The following is a 21,361-nucleotide window of genomic DNA, read 5'->3' on the forward strand; positions in this document are numbered from 1 at the left end:
TCAATCATTTTCAGTGCAAAGAAAATGGTTGGTTCTCATTTTTTTAACAAAAACTATGACTGGATTTGCTGGTCAACAAACTTTTTTCCATGACGAGACGCCGCTGACTTCATTTTACACTAATTGTGACTCTGTCATCAAGCATATTGTTATTTGAGACTAAATATTTGCAAGTGAAAATTATTATAATGCAACACTTTGAGTTTCTACGTAACAGTGAGAATGAACACTGTCAGGAGTAATCCGATTTATATTTTTTTATAAATTTAAAGCTAACGATGACAACAACAGGGCTTTGTAGAAAGACAAGTTGATATTCGGGTTTCACTAGATTGACCGTAATGAACTGTAAATCTTTACCTAAAACTGAAAAAACAAAAGTACGTATCTTTCATTGAAAAGAATATACAAAAATATTTGTTTTTCACTTTTCTCCAAAATGGCCCGACTTTTAACAAAACTTCTTCAACTTAAAAAAATAAAAACAGGATGAGGTTGAATATTACGAACAAAATCAGATTTACAGAAGATTAAGACAAGTAGCTGACAAAGTTAACACCACTGATCTCTTTTTGTTGCAGACCTTCTCCGGATGTTCTTTGACTGTCTGTATGACGAGGACGTGATCTCGGAGGACGCTTTCTACAAGTGGGAGACGAGCAAAGACCCTGCTGAGCAGCAGGGGAAGGGAGTGGCCCTGAAGTCTGTTACGGCCTTCTTCACCTGGCTGCGGGAAGCAGAGGAGGAGTCGGAAGATAATTGACGAGGGACCTAACCGGGGGGGGGGGGGGTGGTTTAGGGCGTAGAAGAACTGCATACTTACAGCAGAACAAACAAACTTTCAAAATGGGTGTATGGGCAGGACGACATGTTTCACGGCTGGAATTTTTTTCTGCGGTACGGTTCTGAAACATGCCGCCATTTTGAGTTTGGATTCCAATGGCGGAAGCACTAAATACCTGTATTATACATAGAAAATATTTTTGTTTTAAATTTTAACTTACGTTTGTTTTGTTACTTTTTAAGAAAAGACTTAAAAGATACATAGGTTCCGGACTCTTTAATTTATTATTTTTTTAAGGACTGCAAATACGAAAGTTATTTAACATTTGCAGATGCTCACAAATGAGAACAACAACAGAAATAACGATATAATTAATTATAATAACAAAATAATAATTGTGAAATAAATAGCCTCCCTGGATTCCGCACTGTTTGGTTTAAAACAGGGTCAACAAAATTATTTTGGGATGAAGGGGAAGCGGAGATAAACAAGGAGTGGATGCACAGAAACTATTAACGTTGTCCGTGTTTGACGTTTCCAGGTCAAAAGTCTTCTCCTAACAAGCAGAAAGTGTTTCCCTCAGCCTTGGCTTGCTCTACGTTGATATGTACATACGCCTCATGAGAGGTTTGAGGTATGCATTCAGGAAGCGATGCAAGTCTGTCCACAGAACTGTCAAAACAAACGCAGATGAACAAACCAGATACATTCAAATGAATCGAGCAAAAAATGCAACATTAAAAGCAAATGGCCAGGGTCGCTCAACGTGAAATGCTTGTAATACTTCAAACTACAGAGCAGATAAAAACTTGTAAATACATTAAAGACAAAAAAGGTATTTAAAAGTTGATTGTCATGATTTGTTCTTTTCATTGTTGGTGTTAAATGGTATATGTTGATATATTTGTTTCTTTTAGTCCCTGTGATACAAATGAATCTGTGCTTTTGTTTTTTCCCTTTTTGGACAGCCACTCCATACACTGATTTGATCTGCTGAGCCTTTAAAGCATCAATTGTTTTAAATGATTTACCTCACTATGAGCTTTTAAATACTTGTGGCACATGTTTTTGGCATGCATTAGCTCACAATGACATCTCACTAGATGTTGTGTAGACCCAGTTGAGTATAGCATTTATATTCATAATATGCAAGTAGTTACATGCTTATCTGATTAGCAAATGTGTCCTAACCGGTCTCGGGAGAATTGTCTTGGCAGTATTTTACTTTTTTTGGATCACAGATGAATTATTTTAAGGTACCCCAAGCAAACATGGTGACTGAAACTGACAAGTGACACAACATTCCAGCTTCACAATTGAAATTATTTGCGGATAAAAATTGGTAAATTAGTTAAACATGAAAATAAGTTACTCCACTTATGGTCCGAATTTAAACTACAAATAATGAGTGGGGTTGTACTTAAGAGTACTGAAGTATACTTATACTACTTATAGTATAAGCAATACTTTTCTGTGTTTTTTCATTAAGGGCTTGATTCAAAACTGTCCATAATGCTGAAAGGATTTTCTAATGTTTTAATGTCTGTTTTACGCCTAATTTGTGACTAATGGTATTCATAAGAGGAGTTGCATTCCTCTTCATTTGAACTTGGTTTATTTTGGATAAATACATCTCCCATGAGTCTTTGCCATGTACAACTATCCAAAACATTATGAGAGCTGTAGTTTTTAATACAGTAAGTAAATAATTGATTTATCTTGATTTAAATTAAGTGTGCTCGAATTATATTAAACTGTACGATAGAAAATGTCGAGTTAACTCAAAATATGGAAGTAATACTTCGTTGTCGATTTGTTTTTAAGCTAGCCTCGTTGAGAAAGTCAAACAAATGTAAGCGTTAATGACGGCGGCCATGACAGTTGGGACCTTTACGTGCTTCTGCGTGACGCTGCGTGACCAACGGTCTTTGGGGCGGGACTCGTAAACAGAAATCTAAATAAAGGATCGTGCAGAATTTTCTTCAAAGTAACACACTTTTTCTCCACTAGTAAAAGGTAAGTTGTGTTTGCGTTATGATACGTTACTAGCTCAATGTGTGTTTGCACGGTGGCGAAGCTGTAGAAAAAAGTAGGCCGGTTTTTGTTCCTACATGCAACTGAAATGAATTTTATCTGCCTTGTGCGACGCCATTACTCTGTGTAAATACCAAACGGACAAAATGGCGAAATTGCCCTAAAATTTCTGGCAACTCATCTACTGGCTCACGTGAAAAATGTTTGAAATGCATCGGCAGTAGCTGGAGGATAAGCTGGACAGCAGTACATGTTTGAAGTGGTAGCATTTTGTAAAAACACTGGCGCTTTTTCTTCTGTTTTAATGATAATGGGCCTCAATGAATGAAGTGGGTTTGGCACTGTCGCCATGTTTAAACACGCACGTACACAGAATGAGTATCAAAACAACGCTGTGTGCTAATGAGCTCTAACTGTTTTGTTGATACAATTTTATTTTCCTAACCCAGGCAAAGCTGGTGTGATGCCTATACGACGAGCAGCAGCGTCTTCCACCCCGGAGAAGGCCCCCTCCGCTGCAGCAGAGGAAGGTGAGGCTTGGGTCGTCCATCACCTGAACTAAAGACCTGTGAACGCACCGTCATCACTGACACACAATTAACTGGCAGTCCGGTACACAGCTCCTGAGTGGGCATGCAAAGTTGGTTTATGCCAAAGTTTCTGGACCTGAGAAATATCAGAATCAAACACTGCATTATGTTTGGTGCTTACATGCAGAGTTTAATTACAGCTGGGTAAAACAATATCTTAATGGAAACCATTGTTTTATGTTTCACAAGCAAGAGGAATCAAATGGGAGCTAAAAACATGTAATACGGAATTATTTGCATATATTTAATGAATTATAACATTCTCAAACTGTGGTTTTTATAATAAACCTCTACAGGATAATATGTGCACCCCTTTTTAATAGCTGCTTACCACGCAAGCTGTCCCTTTCTGGCTTAACCACAACATATAATGGTCTATCAGCAATCACAAGGCCAAATAGTGCACCACAGTATGTAAATCAGTCAAAACAAGGAAAATCACATGCTGAAAAAACTTACAATCCTGCACACCCTCAGTGGCATCAGCCTTCAAACTGTTTCATATGCACATTAAACAGTTTTGAAGCTACAGAAGTTGCTAGCATTTATGTGGTGCGAGCATTAAAACCCAACATGTATTTCTAAATTAATGTACATATTACATTTACGTTTTTTTGTCTGACTTTGCGTTTAAAAATGTGGCTTTCTTTCGATAAAAGTTAATTACATTGTTCATCATTCATTCCTGAAGGAAACAAACACAATAGGATGGTATTTACAGAGTGGAATAATCCTAAAAATAAGTTTTTCTTGCTCTAAATTTCAATGGTTTCCTCCTCCCCAGAGCCTGAAGCATCCTCAGAGGAGTCTCCCTCAGCTGAAGATGAGCAGGCCGCACCCTCAGCTACGCCTGCCCAGGTGAAGGAGGGTGAGGCGGCGGGGGAGAAGGAGCCCACAGAGAACGGAGAGGAGGCTGAAGGAGCCGGGACGGCCGAGAAGGGAGGAGAAGAGACGGAGAAGAAAGAGTGAGTTTAACCAGAGAGCTAGTGTGCAACTCGGAACGCTGCGATATTTCACTCTGATAGCACTTTTATCTGTTTTTATGATCCTTACCTCTGCTGGATAACAGCACACTGCTCCCCTGCAGTGTTGCATTCCCAAAGGATGTGACCTGTCACAGCCACATTCATGAGAAACATACCAGACAGATGTAGCCGTCCCTTTGTCCGCAGTCTCGGAGGAGTCCAGTAGGAGAGGACGTAAGCGTCATGAAAGTCTGGCGATTTGTTAACAGCTCAGTCCACATAAGAAATCTAAAACAACAGCTGCATACATGCAGAATACTGCAAAAAAAACGATGTATTTGCCCACTAATTCACCCAAACATTCAGAAAAAGTTTTCGGTTTAATTTTTGATGATAAAATTGTTTTCACACTTCCAAACCCTTATGGGTAAATTTTATTTTGACCATTTCTCAAAAAGAAATACTTAAATATTTAAAGTCAACAATTGGCGGGGGGAGCAATCTCCAAATTTAGGTAATAAAATATAAACAACATATACCTACAATACCTCCAAACTTCTCCTCCCAGACCTCGACAAAGCAAACATTTACTCCTCTGCACGTAGTACACTAGACTAGCGGTTCATGTGGGCTCGAATTACCATGGTGATCCTTCAGACAGATGTTCTCAAACTTCATTTTGTCTTTTCCGTCGGTGAAAAAGGGACAAATGCAAGGACTGCGCGGCTGGACAGTGTGCAACACACTGCTATGTTCTCCTACTAAGGTGAGGATGTGATAAAGGATAAGGGTGGTAACGATCACAGTGAAATATCGCTTCTAACAGAACCAACCTCTTCACTGACCTCGTGTCTTGCGCCTCATCTTTCTTGGTGGCAGGTTGAAGGATGGCTACAAGTACAAGAAAGGGAAAAGCAAGAAAGTGAAACGGACGATTCCTGCGTGGGCTAGCGTCGCTGCCAGCAAAAAACTTCCTGTTGCAAACTTTGCAGGCACTCAGAACAAAGTGAATGATATCCTCATCGAAGCGATCACGGTGTGTACGAACTCTGTAAATCCACCTAAAGTCAGTCCCGTTTTTGTTGTTTTTTCACTTTTCGTTTAACTTCTTCATGATTTCTTGTCTTCTTTTTTTACAGTCCTGTAATGACAAGTCCGGGGTATCATACCAGTCCTTCATGAAATATATTCTGAAGAAATACCCAGAGATGGACATTCACAAGAAGAAGTTTCTCATCAAGAAAGCAATGAAGAAACATTTGGAGAAGGGCACCATCAAACAGGTAAAGCATGTCAGCTCGGGATGTTGTGTTTAATTTGTATTTTAATGATCTAGATTAAAGCATTCCGTTACAACATATACAGTGGGGAGAACGAGTATTTGATACACTGCCGATTTTGCAGGTTTTCCCACTTACAAAGCATGTAGAGGTCTGTATTTTTTATCATAGCTACTCTTCAACTGTGAGAGACGGACTCTAAAACGAAAATCCAGAAAATCTCATTGTATGATTTTTAAATGATTAATTTGCATTTTACTGCATGACATAAGTATTTGATACATCAGAAAAACAGAACTTAATATTTGGTACAGAAACCTTTGTTTGCAATTACAGAGATCAGACGTTTTCTGTAGTTCTTGACCAGGTTAGCACACACTGCAGCAGGGATTTTGGCCCACTCCTCCATACAGATCTTCTCCAGATCCTTCAGGTTTCGGGGCTGTCGCTGGGCAATACGGACTTTCAGCTCCCTCCAAAGGTTTTCTATTGTGTTCAGGTCTGGAGACTGGCTAGGCCACTCCAGGACCTTGAGATGTTTCTTACGGAGCCACTCCTTAGCTACCCTGGCTGTGTGTTTTGGGTCATTGTCATGCTGGAAGACCCAGCCACGACCCATCTTCAATGCTCTTACTGAGGGAAGGAGGTTGTTGGCCAAGATCTCGCGATACATGGCCCCATCCATCCTCCCCTCAATACGCTGCAGTCGTCCTGTCCCCTTTGCAGAAAAGCATCCCCAAAGAATGATGTTTCCACCTCCATGCTTCACGGTTGGGATGGTGTTCTTGGGGTTGTACTCATCCCTCTTCTTCCTCCAAACACGGCGAGTGGAGTTTAGACCAAAAAGCTCTATTTTAGTCTCATCAGACCACATGACCTTCTCCCATTCCTCCTCTTGATCATCCAGATGGTCATTGGCAAACTTCAGATTGCCCAGGACACGCGCAGGGGGACCTTGCGTGCGCTGCAGGATTTTAATCCATGACGGCGTAGTGTGTTACTCATGGTTTTCTTTGAGACTGTGGTCCCAGCTCTCTTCAGGTCATTGACCAGGTCCTGCCGTGTAGTTCTTGGCTGATCCCTCACCTTCCTCATGATCATTGATGCCCCACCAGGTGAGATCTTGCATGGAGCCCCAGACCGAGGGACATTGACCGTCGTCTTGAACTTCTTCCATTTTCTAATAATTGCGCCAACAGTTGTTGCCTTCTTACCAAGCTGCTTGCCTATTGTCCTGTAGCCCATCCCAGCCTTGTGCAGGTCTACAATTTTATCCCTGATGTCCTTACACAGCTCTCTGGTCTTGGCCACTATGGAGAGGTTGGAGTCTGTTTGATTGAGTTTGTGGACAGGTCTCTTTTTTACAGGTAACGAGTTCAAACAGGTGCAGTAATGAGTAGAGAAAAGGAGGGCTTCTTAAAGAAACACTAACAGGTCTGTGAGAGCCGGAGTTCTTACTGGTTGGTAGGTGATCAAATACTTATGTCATGCAATAAAATGCAAATTAATTATTTAAAAATCATACAATGGGATTTTCTGGATTTTTGTTTTACATTCCGTCTCTCACAGTTGAAGTGTACCTATGATAAAAAATACAGACCTCTACATGCTTTGTAAGTGGGAAAACCTGCAAAATCGGCAGTGTATCAAATACTTGTTCTCCCCACTGTACATGAACAACATCTTTCTTTTCTCCTGCAGCATTAATCAGACACTTATGAGACCTACAACTGAGCACTCGGCTGACTCATTTTAAAACAAGAATCCTGTACACAAGTTTTTAATTCTAAACTTGGTGGCTATCCAGGATATCAAGTTTGACTGGTTTTGTTGGATTGTAAACTTTCTCAAATCCACTGAAGAGCAAGATAGAGTTGCTACTGTTAACCTAAAGTCTGATAGCATCCAGCTTCAGCTCCCACACATATTTTATACATGGCATGTTGCAGAAGTGAGGAGGCCTTTTTTAGTGTTTCTAACCAAAAAATAAAGCACTATGTAGCATTGGGACCATATGAACACTTTCAAAGTTTTGCTTGCCAAATAATGCGCTAAACAATACTTTCCCTATGCCCTTCAAAATATGTGTACAACTTTTTAAATGGTACTTAAAACTTACTGGAATGACTCAACCCAACATTTTGTAGAAGAGACACATATTTTTATATAACATCACAAAAAGGACTCACACATTTTTTGGGGTGGAAATGAAAGCTTCATGAGATAATCCTAAATCTTAAGGCTGCCCTGCTAAATAAATGCAACATTGCGTCGGCCTGTTCTTTCGCACATGTTCGTTCTGTACGTTTAAATCAGGTTATCATTTTCACTTCACTAACATGATAACAAAAAAAACGTTTTGTGAGATTTTTATTACGATCCACATAAAAATTCCTGTACCGTCCCACCCCTACCTGGATTCATTAGTGCTGGATTCATTGTATTTAGTAAGCTTGACTAATGTTAGTTGAAAGTATATTGAGTTACAGCAAACTAACACACTGTTTAAATTTACCTGGACCTTGGCATATGTTGATTCTTAAAGGTAAAACAAATAATCAAATAAATGGTGGGTATGGCTCTCTTACCTGAGCCCCATGTACATCAATCAAACCTTTCAAGAGAAAGCGTACTCCCTGAAATGTGTTTTTGAAGAAGAAGAACAAAATACTGAAAATGTGTCATGTGTGTTTACTCGTGTATTTTGTATCTGTTTCAGCTCAAAGGTAAAGGCCTGTCAGGAACCTTCACCATTGGGAAGCAGACCGCCTCCGCTAAGGTATGTGTCAGCAGGGTTAGAAATGAGGATGAGGTCAAATAGTTATGTTTCCACTTATGCAAGGAGCAGCCACATCCTGCTGGTTCCCTGGAAATGGTGAACTGTTTTTTACAGATTAAACAAATGAGATAAAACATGATGCGATTAGGGAGCTTGTGAGGTGCTGGGAATTTGTTTTTGTTAGACATTTCCTGCATGGACTCTCTATGCTAAGCTAAGTGACTGCTTACATTAAGGTCATATTTAATCACGAGATGGCACAAATTTATTGATCTGTTCCTCTACATCTCAGCAGAAAAACACGTGTTGTTTCCCAAATGTGGAACTCATTTTTAAGTCAATCTATTTTGGACTACAGTGTTAACCACTAGGAGTCCAGTTAAATATTACGAGCAGGAGTAGTAGATTACAGTAACATATCTCTGGATCTAATCTGAATGATGACGTATTTGGTGTTAATGGTTGCTTCTGCGTGGGGTTTCAGAAAGCTCCTCTGAAGACGGAGGCTCTGGGAGACGCTCTGCCTCTCATCATCACTCGGCTCTGTGAGCCCAAAGAGGCCTCCTACCTCCTGATCAAGAAATACCTGGAACAGCACTTCCCCAACTTTAACATCAAGAACAGGTACGGAGCAGTTCCTCCCGTCGAATGTGTTTGTATGTAACTTTATCAGACAGTAAGGGCTGCATCATTTTTATTGATGTTTCGACTGTTATTTGGTCTTTATAAAGTTCCAGATGTTATCCAACCCAAACATATTAAATTGATGTATATGAAATGGAGTAGATGCAGGCAACTTTTTGCATTTGGAAAACCTTAATGTTTAATATTAACCTTGATAATAGTATTAAAATCCATCCTTGATTCAATCGATTAACCATCTCTAAGGTGTTTGATCAATGTTTTTTAGCACTACTAACAACAAAATCATTGATGCTCTCTAAAAGTTCCAGACTTGTTAAAATAGCCACACACTTCATGAGTGGGATGTTCTGTTTGAACTTTTTTCTTAAAGGAAGAGTTAAGTTTATTCTTAAACTGAAAGAATTGAATATGCTAATTATTTACTGTCTTCTGTTTGTTCCCAGGCCAGACCTCCTCAAGACAGCGCTGGTGAAGGCGGTAGAGAAAGGGCTACTGGAGCAAATCACTGGGAAAGGAGCCTCTGGGACTTTCCAGGTAAAACTCCCAATACACAGTTTTATTCATTTGTCAGTTCTGGTGACGAGCGGTTGACAACATAAATTCCTCCGTATGCTGTTAAGATTAAAGTCTGCCGATCACTTGTAGCTGGTCACACAGCTACAAGCTACAGATCTGTTGAAGACAAACTGACGTCATATCCAAACATTTTTTCTGGCCGTCACAGCTGAAGCGTAACCAGATCGTGCCAAAGGGCAGCAACTTTGAGGATGCAATCACAGCCGCCATCACAGCCATGAACGAACCTAAAACCTGCAGCACCACCACTCTACGCAAATACCTGGTGGACGCTAACAAAGACAGAAAGGAGTACCAGTTAGGTGAGACTACCTAAGACTAAACAGGACCGGCAATTAGAAATAATACACAGAGATAAAACGTTTATACCCACATTGTCAATTTATATTCTTGTTTTATGTATTTACTAGAAATCTAAACGTACGGCACGATTAGTGTTTGTTTACAAGGTTTCGGAATCCAAAATGGTGTCACTAAAAGAGAACTCTTTTCTTTAGTGGCCAGTCTGAGGAGGACACTGACGAAGTGTAAAGTACTCGGCTGGATGGAGCAGATCACGGGCCACGGCTTCACCGGGACGTACCGGCTCTCGTTCCCTTTCTACCCCAGGTATGTCAATGCCTTCCAAAAAAAAAGGATGCAATCATTTTGTCCTATAGTTTAAAACTCTCAACACTTTTGGTTTTGGTGTCCCTCAGTGTCGAGCATTTGAGAATCCTTTCTTGACTTTGGGAAACTTCTGCTATTCTTATTTGTTCTTTTGGAGTTATGGGGATTTCTATATCCTAATATAGAGAGTCTTAATAAGATATTGAAGTCATCATTAAGATATTCTTAGTCCTTTAAAGAGAAGGTCTTCATTTGTTCCAGCTTTGTCAATATACTATTCATTTTATAGGGTGTGTTCCATTGTTTGACAACATTGAAACTGCATTTTCAATGTTGCACCAGGAAGGTCAGGTAATTATCTTGGATAATCCCAGGTGAAGACCTAACAGTCAGGCCTACACAGATGATATTTTTATCTTCCTCTTCAGCCCTACCATCCTGTACCCTGACAAGTTCAACAAGCCTGCGGAGAAAAGCCCCGCACCCAAACGGAGGCGGACGGTTGATTCTTCTGATGAGGAAGAGTCAGAGGCAGAAGAGGAGGAAGAGGAGGAGGAGTCTGAGGATGAAGCTCCCGTACAGAAGAGGTGGGTGTTAAAATCTCTACACTTTGTATCCTTAACTGCTGCAGTCAGCATGCCCCTGTGTCCTTGGGAAAGACACTTCACCCCAAGTTGCTTCTCAGGGGATTGACAACAGTATTGAGTGTGTGACCTTTTTTAAAGACGATTTTTAGTTAGTCTAAGTGACATTCAAATGCTGTTCATCGTAATACATTTGTGGATTTCGGGTCAGTGTGGCAGCGCTACGTTTTTAATTGATGCTGTTTTCCAATAACTTTTCATCTACAAGTGATATGTTTATTATTATTATTATTATTATGCTCTGTCCACTGAACTGACAGCTCCCTGTTTAAATTGCTTGTAGAAAAACTCAGAAGAGGCCTCCACCCAAGGCTCGCCGCCCCCCACCAGCCAAGAAATCTCGGAGCCCCAGCCAGTCAAAAGCTAAGGGCAGGGGACGATCCCTCGCCAAGAAGTCTCCAGCCAACAAAGCAGTGTCTTCTGCCAAGGGACGAGGGCGGAAACCAGCACCCCCTAAGAAAGAAACCACAACGCCAGTTAAAGCCACGCCTGTCAAGAGAGGAGCTCCTGCAACAAAGCCCAAAACACCAGCAGTTAAAAAGCTGGCCAAACGGGGGTCCAAACGACCCGCGTCCAGAGATTCATCCCCTGAGGAGGTCGTAGTCCCAAAGGAGACAACGAGGTCCAAGCGATCTAAGCCTGAAGAGTCTTCTCCTAAGGAGCCGGCGGTTAAAAAGCCAGCAAACAAAAGGCGGCCTGAGCCTGTATCTACAAAAGCGCCCGCAGCAAAAAAGGGGGCGAAGGGCGGCAAGCAGACGACTCGTAAGTCCAAGAGAGGGAAAAACTGAGCTGCGCACGCCTTCCACAAACTGGGCTGAATATGCAGCCGCTTCGTTTCAGTGCGCTCTCTTTTTACCATGTTCTCCCCTTTTTCACAGGGCAGTAGTTTTTTTTAATTTCTATTGTAGAATAAGAACGTTATCCTTCCAATTTTACTGTACGTTAAGAGTTTCATGAATTTAATTTTTTAATCACCATGTGTAGAAAAAGCTCAGTTAGTGTTGCTGTTAAAAAAGATCAGCTGTGAGATCGGGGAAGCATAGCGAGGTTCGACAAACTGTAACTAGAGCCATGTAGTAACTACAGTTTTATATCTGTTCCTCATACACTCTTTAGCCGTTAGCAGAACGGGCTCTTATCAAATGAAGTGAGAAATCAGTGTTTTGGACGGTTGCAAAAGTTACATTTTATGTGAAAATGTTGGTTGGAACCCGTAAAGACATATTTTATAAAACACAGATATTATGGTTGTTTTCCTGTGTACTGGGAGTAAATGACAATATGTTTTGTCCGTGCAGTACGACATCAGATTTAAAGTTGTACCCACATTTTTCCTTTAAATATTTTTTATTATTATTATTACAAGCAAATATTTGATATGTGTTATTTAACAAAAAAATTGCCCCAACAAAAGATTAGGCCTACAGGTGACTTGTTTAGGGAAAACAGATGATGAAACACTAACTTGGTATTCATTTCATAAACATAGGAGAAAGTGTCTTTTTGATGTGTGTGTGTAAACAAGCATATACATAAATTTGATTTTATTGCTTCACAGCTGTAATTCAGTATCCTACTGTAAGAAATGTGTCTTGTGAGTACGGAAAAAGAGGACAGTAGCTCATACATACCCTGCATGCATGTATTCCTTGTGTTGTTAAGCTTTTTTTCCAGGTCATTAATAAAATGGCTATATTTGTAAAATCTGCTGTTTTTTTCTTTTCTTTTGTTAAAAGGAGGGATTTAGTTTTATTTTTTAAATGGCACAATTTCCTGATTCCAAACATTAAGTAGCATTAGGTATGAGCTTATACCCTTTTCTTACAGACAGACTACACAGTATCTTATAGTGATGTGTATGTCAGGTTTGCTACTTTTTCTATAAATATAACAAATGCATGACATGTAAATAAGTGACTTGAACAGATCAGAAGGCAAAGGGATGTTGTTAGATATTGTCTTTCTAGATACATTTTAGACTTGGTGGGTTGAATTAAATCTCTCCATAAAGGGAGAGGAAGCTGGACTCTGATGTGTTTTGCCTTAATACCAGTTAAACGATGCTGGATTCATGACCAGCAAAGTTCAATCAATCATTAACTTCGGCCCTCCTGACTTCCTTACCGTTTAACACAGTGAATCACATAGGCATATCAAATGTCTATTTCTGTTCAGTTACATATTTGAAAGCAGTACAGATAGTCTGAGAGCCCTATTGCATTATATTCCATTATGTTTTATATTATATTGTACTATTTTGACTTGATATTTGTTACCTGCTGCTTGATTTTCTTCACAAAGACATGTTCACCATAAATTGAAAAAGTGCCTGTTTGGGGCCCCTGGCCATGTCTCAGGTGTTCAAACAAACAATCTTTCTCTCTAAACTACTAAGAAGGTTCAATTTAAACATTTAAGCATTGAATATGACCAAAAAAGCGAACTTATAGATAATTCCCCAAAATGAAGGCATATTTGTACCGCAATATTATTTTCTTTGTCTTTTATGATTTCATGATCATCACGTTTGTCTAGTGACTTCTTTGAGGGGCCCCAAAGTTAGAAAAAAATAGATTATACCTGTGTAGGCTAGAATAGTGTCGCCTAGACCAGCTCCAAAAGTAAAGGATGGTCACACACATCTGTCTTACATAGGAGCAAAAAACACAGACTTTATATTTGTTTAGCATCTTTCTGTTGTTGTTTTGCCTCCCTGAAGTCAGTATGTATATCTGTATGGTTTGCCCTTTTTGTGGTCTTGTTATTGTAGCAGTAGGGGGTCTCTTTATAGCTATTTTTTAAAATACTTTCTTGTCTATTATTAGACTCTTTGTGTTAACTTGTGGTCGTTTTTAATTGTCTTTGTGTGTGTTTCTTTAGGTAAAATTGTGTAGGTCAAGGCCAGAGGGCGCCCTGACACTTTGAGCCCTTTGGCCTGTCAATTCAAGATGTTCTATATAAGGGATAATTTACTTAAGTGAAAGTACCAATACGAGAAGGTAAAATAACAAGTTAAAGTCCTACAATTAATTAAATTCTACTTAAATATATCTATCAACATCAACTTGAATTATCACAAGGAAATATGCTTGTCCCACAGAAACCTGACTTTCCCACCCCAGGGAGTGTGACGTCACCGCGGTACATTTCGCAATCTGCAGGAATGTGAGGAGCTGAGGGAAAAGAGAGGATTTATAGAAACAGCAGCAGGGAGAGAGAGGGGGGGGGGGGCGTATTCAACCAGTTATCTTCCGCTGAATATCACATCTCTGGAGCCGACGTGTTCACTCAAACCCTCCTTGGCCTCCCCGGTTCCCTCCCCTCGAGCCCCGCCTCGGGCAGCAGCAGGTAAAGGTGCAGGATGTCGGTGTCACTCGGTGTGTGAAGACCCACTGAAGGAGACGCGAGGTGGAGGTTTAACAACTCTGAAAAGTTAGTTTATTTGATTTCAAGACTTCTGTTTCATCAGGGCCAAGGCGCTCCGGTGCACTGTCTGCCTACACGGGGCGGAAACGCTGACAAATTGACGCCGAATGACACTTAGGTTTGTTAACTTGGATTTCGTGTACTGTCGAGACAAATACAAGAGTGAAAAAGTAATATAAACAACTTGCTCGCGTGTAAGAAGGGACTTTGAATCATCTACGTTGCTTGGAAAATTGGATACAAGCCCTGTTTTTAAAACCACAGGTACAAATCTTAAATCACGTCCTCTATTCAAGTAGTCTAATATTTCAAGATGGACCTTTATTTGACAATACGCTGCCAAACGTTCACTATATTACAGCCTGTTAAACCCCATGCAGCAGTACTGTTGTCTGAATGTCTGACTTAGTTATTTGCTTGTTTGCATGTTTTGACAGCTTTTTAAATACGTGTTGTTCTTACTAGGCTTTGCTTATGGGTCTAAGAAATGTCTGGTTTTGCAGTCATGGGTGAGGCACCGGTGGTAGAAGATGGTACAGTCACTCGATCAGCAGAGGTAACTAGAAATCTGATTTAACGTTAGTGTCTTTTGTTTGTGTTTATGTTTTGCCTAACTTTTTGTCTTTGCTTTAAAGTATGTGGGTTCATTTCCTGTGGATGACTGCTGCTTGGATGACCAGATAGAGCAGCTGCACACTCAGCTGAAGTCCCTCAAAGTAAACCCTGAACCTTGGATTATTCCCAAAAGCTGCAATGTATGCCTGTTTAATGGAGAACACCTATATCTTATATGTTTGTTTTCTTCAGACATGCAAAAGAATGAGGCCTGTATCCCTAAAATTCTCGATCAAAGGTGTGAAAATGTACAATGAGGATGAAACGGCAAGTATTGAAACATTAAGCATGCTTCATACATGGACATCTTTTTGTTTTAGGTTCATTCTAGAATTGGAGGACATTTCCTGTCCCACCTGTAAAATTATAAATAATCCATGCTAAAACATGCACTTGTTGTGTTAAATGTAAAATCAGTTGTAGAAAAAGTGGTTTCAAAATAATATTTTAAATGTCAAATGGCATGTTTCTCTTGTCCCTACTTCTTGGTGACCAACTTGCATGTCTAATTTACTATTTAATATAGGGCTTTTACTTGCTTTTTTTTGTTGTTGCTATTTTTGTGTTAATACATCTCTTTTGCAATTGTCATAGCAGTTTGTTAAATCATAAACCTATTTTAAATAACAGTAATTTTAAACTGAAGGTGTGTCTATGAGATGCGCGCAACCCTGTTACCCAAACCAAATAACCTTGGCAGAGGAAGTTAAACATGACACAGAGGAAATAACATTATCAAGCCATGTGCTGCTGCCATGGGTAGACCAAAGCTCAGTCCTCTGTTTTATTTTTCATATTTATGGTATTCTTTCAGTCTAGAACAAGTGTGGCACTCTTACCGCCTCAACCCTGTTACTCAGATTATTACAATGAGACAAAATCAATTAAAAGTGATCTTTCTTTAGGTATATAACTAAGTTTGTCCTTGCCTTGAAAGTAGCATCAAATTCTGCAGCTAGCATGAATTTCTAATTGCTAAAGCTAAAATAAGGACTGATTTGCAACCCTGTTACTATAATTCAATCAATCAATCAATAGGAAGTGACAGAAACAGGATTGTGCAATAGAAGTACAATTTATTATTTTTAGAGAAATTACATTTTTATATATAATTTACATGTTTTAAAATGTTCCCAGATTATGAATTCCTTTTTTTGTTTATTTAAATTGATTGCTATTGATTTTAAAGTTCTAGCCCCCATTGAGCGCTGTTGAAAAGCAACAAATGAAATATCTAATAGAAAGTGTACCATTGATGCCTGAGCTGGCCAAATCATTTTTGTGATGCTTTACTACCTGTTTTTATAAAGTACATAACAAAAAAATAGAAAATAAAGGATTAATTTTTTTAAGTTTTCATCTCAAAATGTCCTCCAATTCTGTGTTTTTCGTGTCTCACTGTCTGCAGAAACTCCTGATGGCTCACGCTCTGCGGCGTGTCTCTCTGTCCACCGCACGTCCCTCAGATGCCCAGTTTGCCTTTGTCTCCCACAACCCAGGCAGCACTGATGCCCAGCTGTACTGCCACATCTTTCAAGCAAGGCATTCGAGAGCGGTGAGAAACTTTGCGTCTAATATTGTTAGGCTAAGTAGTTAAGTTATGTCTAACTCACACAAAACAATCAAGGGCAGATGTGGAACTATGAATATGTAGGATTTTGGGAAGCATCAAATGAAGAATATGTCCTGTATTTTAAAGAAACCTGTTTATTTGGCAAATATCTTTCAATGTAATTGTGTTTTTCCAGCATAAGACGTATAAAAATGTTCACCACCCTTCAAAAAATAATTAAGAAACATAGATAGATGTAAGTACTTTATTGATGGGAATTGTTTGCGTTGCAGCAACATAAAGACAAGGCAGTGTACATTACAATAGAAATACAATAGCATTAATAAAATAAAATAATACTAAAATAATCACCATTGTGCAAAATAATCACAATTGTGCAAAATAATCACAATTGTGCAGTAACAGTAAACAAAGTTAATAAATATCCTTCACAAAAAATTCAAACAATGGTAATCAATAATTGTTCTTAAAGGGTAACTTAACATACACTGAGGGAAACTGTTTGTTTCTATGGAGGAACTTCATTTTTGAAAAAACTTCTAAATATTAGCACCTAATTTAACCCTTCGGTGTAGGAATTTGTCACAGCCCCTGACATTTTAACAATATGCTTAGGAAGATTGTGATAGAATGACACAACAACACACCTGAGATTGTGCTGCCAATAATAATACAAAAAACTGGTTTTAGTCTGACCTAAATTCCCCAGCACACCCACACAGTCTTATCTTATAATTGATAACAGGGTATGTTATCCCGTTGAATGAGTACAACGAAAGCTGTACACACCCACGCAGAATTTTTTTTTGCTTCAGCGGGTGTGTAGAGACTTTAATTCTGCTATCAAAATATCCTATAATTAACACGCAAAACCTGATTTAATCTGGACATATGTGTAAATATGCCAACCTAATATCCAATGGTCTCTGACCTTAAATCAACCATATGTTTTTGTTTTAACAGATACTTAGGTTCACATCATTTTAATCATTTTATTTTTGTTTTATTATCCTGGTCGAAACACACTGACCTGTTTTTCTCTCTTATTCTGTTGCTGCTTAAAGCACTGAATTTCCCCAAGGGGATTAATAAAGGTACATCTTCTTTACATCGCCTACAGCCAGGCGAGTTTGTGGTGATATTTCTTCTAAAGAGAGAAAAAGTGTTTTGTTAAAGTGTTTGTTTTTTAACCAATTACATTTTTACTTTAGCTGAGGTTTCTGTTGGATGTCTGCTGCTCTGTGCACAGTGTAGTTTAAACTAAAGATCCTAAAAGACTTCCTATGTAGGAATCTGGTTATCAAATAACATAAAATTGATGATACAATTTAAGTGGAACAGTGGTGTTTTCTGTGTCCATGTTCTCCCCTCTAGGCACAGTTCCTGAACCTCCTGCTTTGCCGATGTTTCCAGCTGTCTTACTTAGAAAAGCACCCAGAGGAGGCTCAGGGAGACTCTGTAGGCTCAGCGCCTGCGTCGCAACCCCTCCCTGCTCAACCACGGCTTCCCTCTAAGCGTTAGCGCCCTGGTGTCCTTCAGAAGAGCCCCTTTTCAGGGCCTGTTGCCGGGATCTAAGGTTTGGACTTGAACGTCTTCTTATTTTTACCTATACAAGATAATATTATTCCTTTAACCCCATGATTGCCTTTCATTGCATCTATAGACAAATCAAAAGTCTTCCGATGACTTGAACAGCAGCCAGGATGAAGTCTTCCCCACCTCCTCCCCCTCCCTGGTGCGCAAGAAAGCCATCCGCACCAAGGTGCTGCGCTCTGGGGCCTTCCGCTCTTTCACTTTCACGCCGCTCAAACAGCGCAACGTTCAGGAGCGACTGAGTGCCTCACAAGGTGGGCTAAGTGTTCACAGAGTGCTTTCAAGAGTCAAAGAGTTGTGGAGGTAAAGGAAACCCCTCAGTGTTAAGGTGAAGGGCAGCCCCTCACTGTCTGTCGTGGTGTCAGCAGGTAGACATTTAGACACGGACAAGGTGGTGGATCTGGTCTCATGTGGGTCACAACGGATATACATTTTCTTAAAGCTTCTCACTGTTAGAATAACTACTGGCTTTAATGCGTTAAAACACACTTTTGTATGTTTTCTTTCATCACAAACTGCTTTTTTCATCTAAACCTCGTTTTAGGGCCCCGACACACCAAGCCGATTATTATTGGTTTACTTTTGGTCTAGTTTTTGCGGTGTGTCCTGCACAGTTTACACTATTTTAAAATTTCAATCAGTGGTGGAGACTACCGAAAAAATAACTAGTAATTTGATTTGCTGTTCAGCTTCAGCAAATGTGTAGAAGAGAAGTGGATGTAAGGAAAACAAACAACTGAAGTCAAGAGTGTATACACGTTTTGTTGTTCTGCCTCTGGTATTTTTCAATATTGCAACCTGGAATTTAACTGGGTAGGGAGTGAGAGTAGTATAAAAGGGTTTGGCAAACGCTACTTTGTTTTAATGTGTATCCTAAGCCTTTACAGCCCCATATTTTATGGTTTCCCTTTTTTATAATAACGGTTGCTTGCTGCTTACGGAGCGTTATGTCCTCCCTTGCTCATACGTGCTAATTGGCTGTTGGCTGTACTCTCTGCAGTGTAATAAAGTGTGACTTTTTGGCCGAGACGCAAAAGTGTTCTGATTTCCTTTGGTGTGTCGGGGCCTTCTAAACCAGACAATCACTGAGGTTTCTACTCATGGACCTCTGAGCTTTTAACATATGTATATATTACTTAGGTTTTTTCTGTACACCCATTTTTACCCCCCCTTTTTTTTCTACGCTCTTAACTTTTTATGTTGTATGTTCTTGTTTATATTTGCACTGTGGGACTGCCAGAAACTGTATTTCAATTTTCTGTATGTGTAACACATATGGAAACTTTGACAATAAAGTGGACTTTGACTTTTAATCATCTCCAAATTCACACTGATTTTTCTTTTTAAATGTGCATCAGGAAAGGAGCAAGACAAAGCACCAGTGAGGAGATCACGAGCCCCGAGTTTGGCCGAAACCGAAGAAGCACTGGCTCAAGCGGTGTGGTGTTGGGCTGGTATCGCAACGTAAGAGTCGTTCATGCATTCAACTTAGATGCCCACAATATGTCTGTTTTTGTCTAACTGTATTTTTTTTTTTGTTTCAGTGACAGCAGCTTTTCCCTGCTTGCAGACGATGTTCTTGGGTCATACCTCCTGTGCCCCCATCCCAAAAAACCCAAATGTGGCTCTCTTATCATCCGCTTCCCCTCTGGCCTGATCACCCACCTTATCGGAAACACTCACAAAGGGAAATTCCTGCTCGAGGTAAGTATTTTGCTAAGGTTAATTATTAAACAGCATAATAAGCAGACGTTTGTAGTGTAAACTAATTTATAGGACTAGTTTAAGGATAAATTCACAACCCAAAAATGTCATAACATAATATAATAATCATAACATACATAAATATGCAGATGTTTCATGATTGCATAACTACATTTACTTATGAATGTAGATTCCTTATGGAAACATAATCCCCTGCAATTGATACTTATGAACCGAGGGATATTTATTGGGTGTAAAAAGAGTTTTGAAGAGGTCAAATATTTTACATTTTCATGGCAAAGTTTTGCAGGTATTGGGACTTTGTTAGTTGTACACAATCCCGTAAATTGAACACTGAGATAACATATTATCTGTGAAAACTGAAACCAAGAATTTAGTTATGTTGGCATTTGATTTATGATTGTCAAACTGATACTGTTCAACCCTAGCTGTTACTTCTGGTTTTACTGTAATTTTTTTGTTTCTTTGGTTTATCCCTCAGCAATGCAAGACGGAATTCAGTTCCATAGCAGAGCTGATCGAACATTACACAGAGACTCGGGAAGAGCTGCCGTGTCTGCTAAGCTGTGCCCGGGTAAACCACTGTTACGAGTGGGAGGAGAGCTCCAGCTCACAGCAGCTTCTAAATCCACGCAAGAGCCTGAACAAAGCCAGAATTAAAAGTACCGACAGAAAGGACTTGGTTTAATCCCTGGACACTGGAATATGTGGAATGCCAACCTCAGAATGAGTGACAACTTTTTTTATTTGCAAAGGTATCATCTTATATGTTTAAGTCACATTTGGTGTTTTTGGGAGGATTCACAAAAGTGTTGGCACTTAATGTATATAGTTTACAAGTCATTTTATGACAGGGTACTTATTTGTAAAGCTACTTTTTATGTTTTTCAATACAGTCTTTTGAATAGCCCTTAAAGGCTAGAAGAGTTGATTTGTGTTTTTAAGAGGTGAAACCGAACTAATTGAATCTTGAGTAGCAGAATTGTTTTATTTCTTTCAAGTTGCACAAATATATTTGATCAAATTTTAATCTTGCTTTCATGTTTCTCTTAATGTGTTCAGACGTTAGACCTCGGGAATATGTAAGCAGTAATCCTATACAAGATAATGTGTCCTGGTATAAGAAAATTTGACCATGATATTAAATAGTTTCTATATCTCAAAACCTTAATGTTTTGCTTTTCCTGTATCATGGCTTCTAAGAAGGGTCATGCTTTTCTGTGTTTGAAACTTTGTATGCAGTCAAATTTTACTGCTAATTTAAACTGGTACTTTTGGTATGCAGTTTTCTCTAAATGAGGTCTTTTATCATAAGATTGTCTGCTCTTTTTTTTTGTTACTCGTAGAGGTCCATTTCAATGTAGGTACCTAATGTGATTACTTTGTACTATCTATATACACATTAGGTCATTTTCATATTGTTTGAGATTAAACAACCAGGGTTCTCTGATTTCAACCAATTTCCTGCAGAAATCTTGTTTCTCATTATTTATGACTCTACTTGCCACAACATCACCTGTGGC

The 21,361-nt window shown here is 39.3% G+C and overlaps 3 protein-coding genes across 21 annotated transcripts in view; all 3 read left to right on the forward strand.

Moving 5' to 3' along the window:
* eif4g3a (eukaryotic translation initiation factor 4 gamma, 3a) overlaps positions 1 to 1,632 on the forward strand; it is a 55,316-nt gene extending 53,684 nt beyond the window's left edge. For all 17 annotated transcript variants that reach the window (XM_063911411.1, XM_063911417.1, XM_063911412.1 and 14 more), the window contains one exon: positions 582 to 1,632. In XM_063911411.1, coding sequence (XP_063767481.1) covers positions 582 to 763 — 182 coding nt within the window. In that variant the 3' untranslated portion in view covers positions 764 to 1,632. The remainder of the gene's footprint in view (positions 1 to 581) is intronic.
* Positions 1,633 to 2,687: 1,055 nt separating this feature from the next.
* On the forward strand, positions 2,688 to 12,612 carry hp1bp3 (heterochromatin protein 1, binding protein 3). Of its 3 annotated transcripts, none has more exons than XM_063911779.1 (13): positions 2,688 to 2,800; positions 3,268 to 3,348; positions 4,193 to 4,373; positions 5,077 to 5,139; positions 5,253 to 5,409; positions 5,513 to 5,656; positions 8,373 to 8,432; positions 8,917 to 9,056; positions 9,521 to 9,611; positions 9,802 to 9,955; positions 10,151 to 10,262; positions 10,691 to 10,849; positions 11,190 to 12,612. In XM_063911779.1, the coding sequence occupies exons 2-13, from the start codon at positions 3,282 to 3,284 to the stop codon at positions 11,692 to 11,694; spliced, it is 1,833 nt and encodes a 610-aa protein (XP_063767849.1). In that variant the 5' UTR covers positions 2,688 to 2,800; positions 3,268 to 3,281; the 3' UTR covers positions 11,695 to 12,612. The 3 variants fall into 3 exon arrangements, with proteins under 3 accessions (XP_063767849.1, XP_063767851.1, XP_063767850.1); XM_063911780.1 differs by lacking the exon at positions 2,688 to 2,800 and adding an exon at positions 2,968 to 3,147; XM_063911781.1 differs by lacking the exon at positions 5,077 to 5,139.
* Positions 12,613 to 14,260: 1,648 nt separating this feature from the next.
* On the forward strand, positions 14,261 to 21,298 carry sh2d5 (SH2 domain containing 5). Its single transcript, XM_063910778.1, is given in 11 exon segments — positions 14,261 to 14,596; positions 14,798 to 14,888; positions 14,968 to 15,048; positions 15,140 to 15,214; positions 16,356 to 16,502; positions 17,895 to 17,996; positions 17,998 to 18,096; positions 18,184 to 18,367; positions 19,472 to 19,577; positions 19,658 to 19,817; positions 20,320 to 21,298. Coding segments are annotated over 10 exon segments (1,230 nt in total). The 5' UTR covers positions 14,261 to 14,596; positions 14,798 to 14,819; the 3' UTR covers positions 20,527 to 21,298.
* The last annotated feature ends 63 nt before the right edge of the window (positions 21,299 to 21,361 follow it).

The sequence above is a fragment of the Eleginops maclovinus genome, chromosome 20, assembly GCF_036324505.1.
Source record: "Eleginops maclovinus isolate JMC-PN-2008 ecotype Puerto Natales chromosome 20, JC_Emac_rtc_rv5, whole genome shotgun sequence".
In the NCBI taxonomy this organism is placed as follows: Eukaryota; Metazoa; Chordata; class Actinopteri; order Perciformes; family Eleginopidae; genus Eleginops; species Eleginops maclovinus.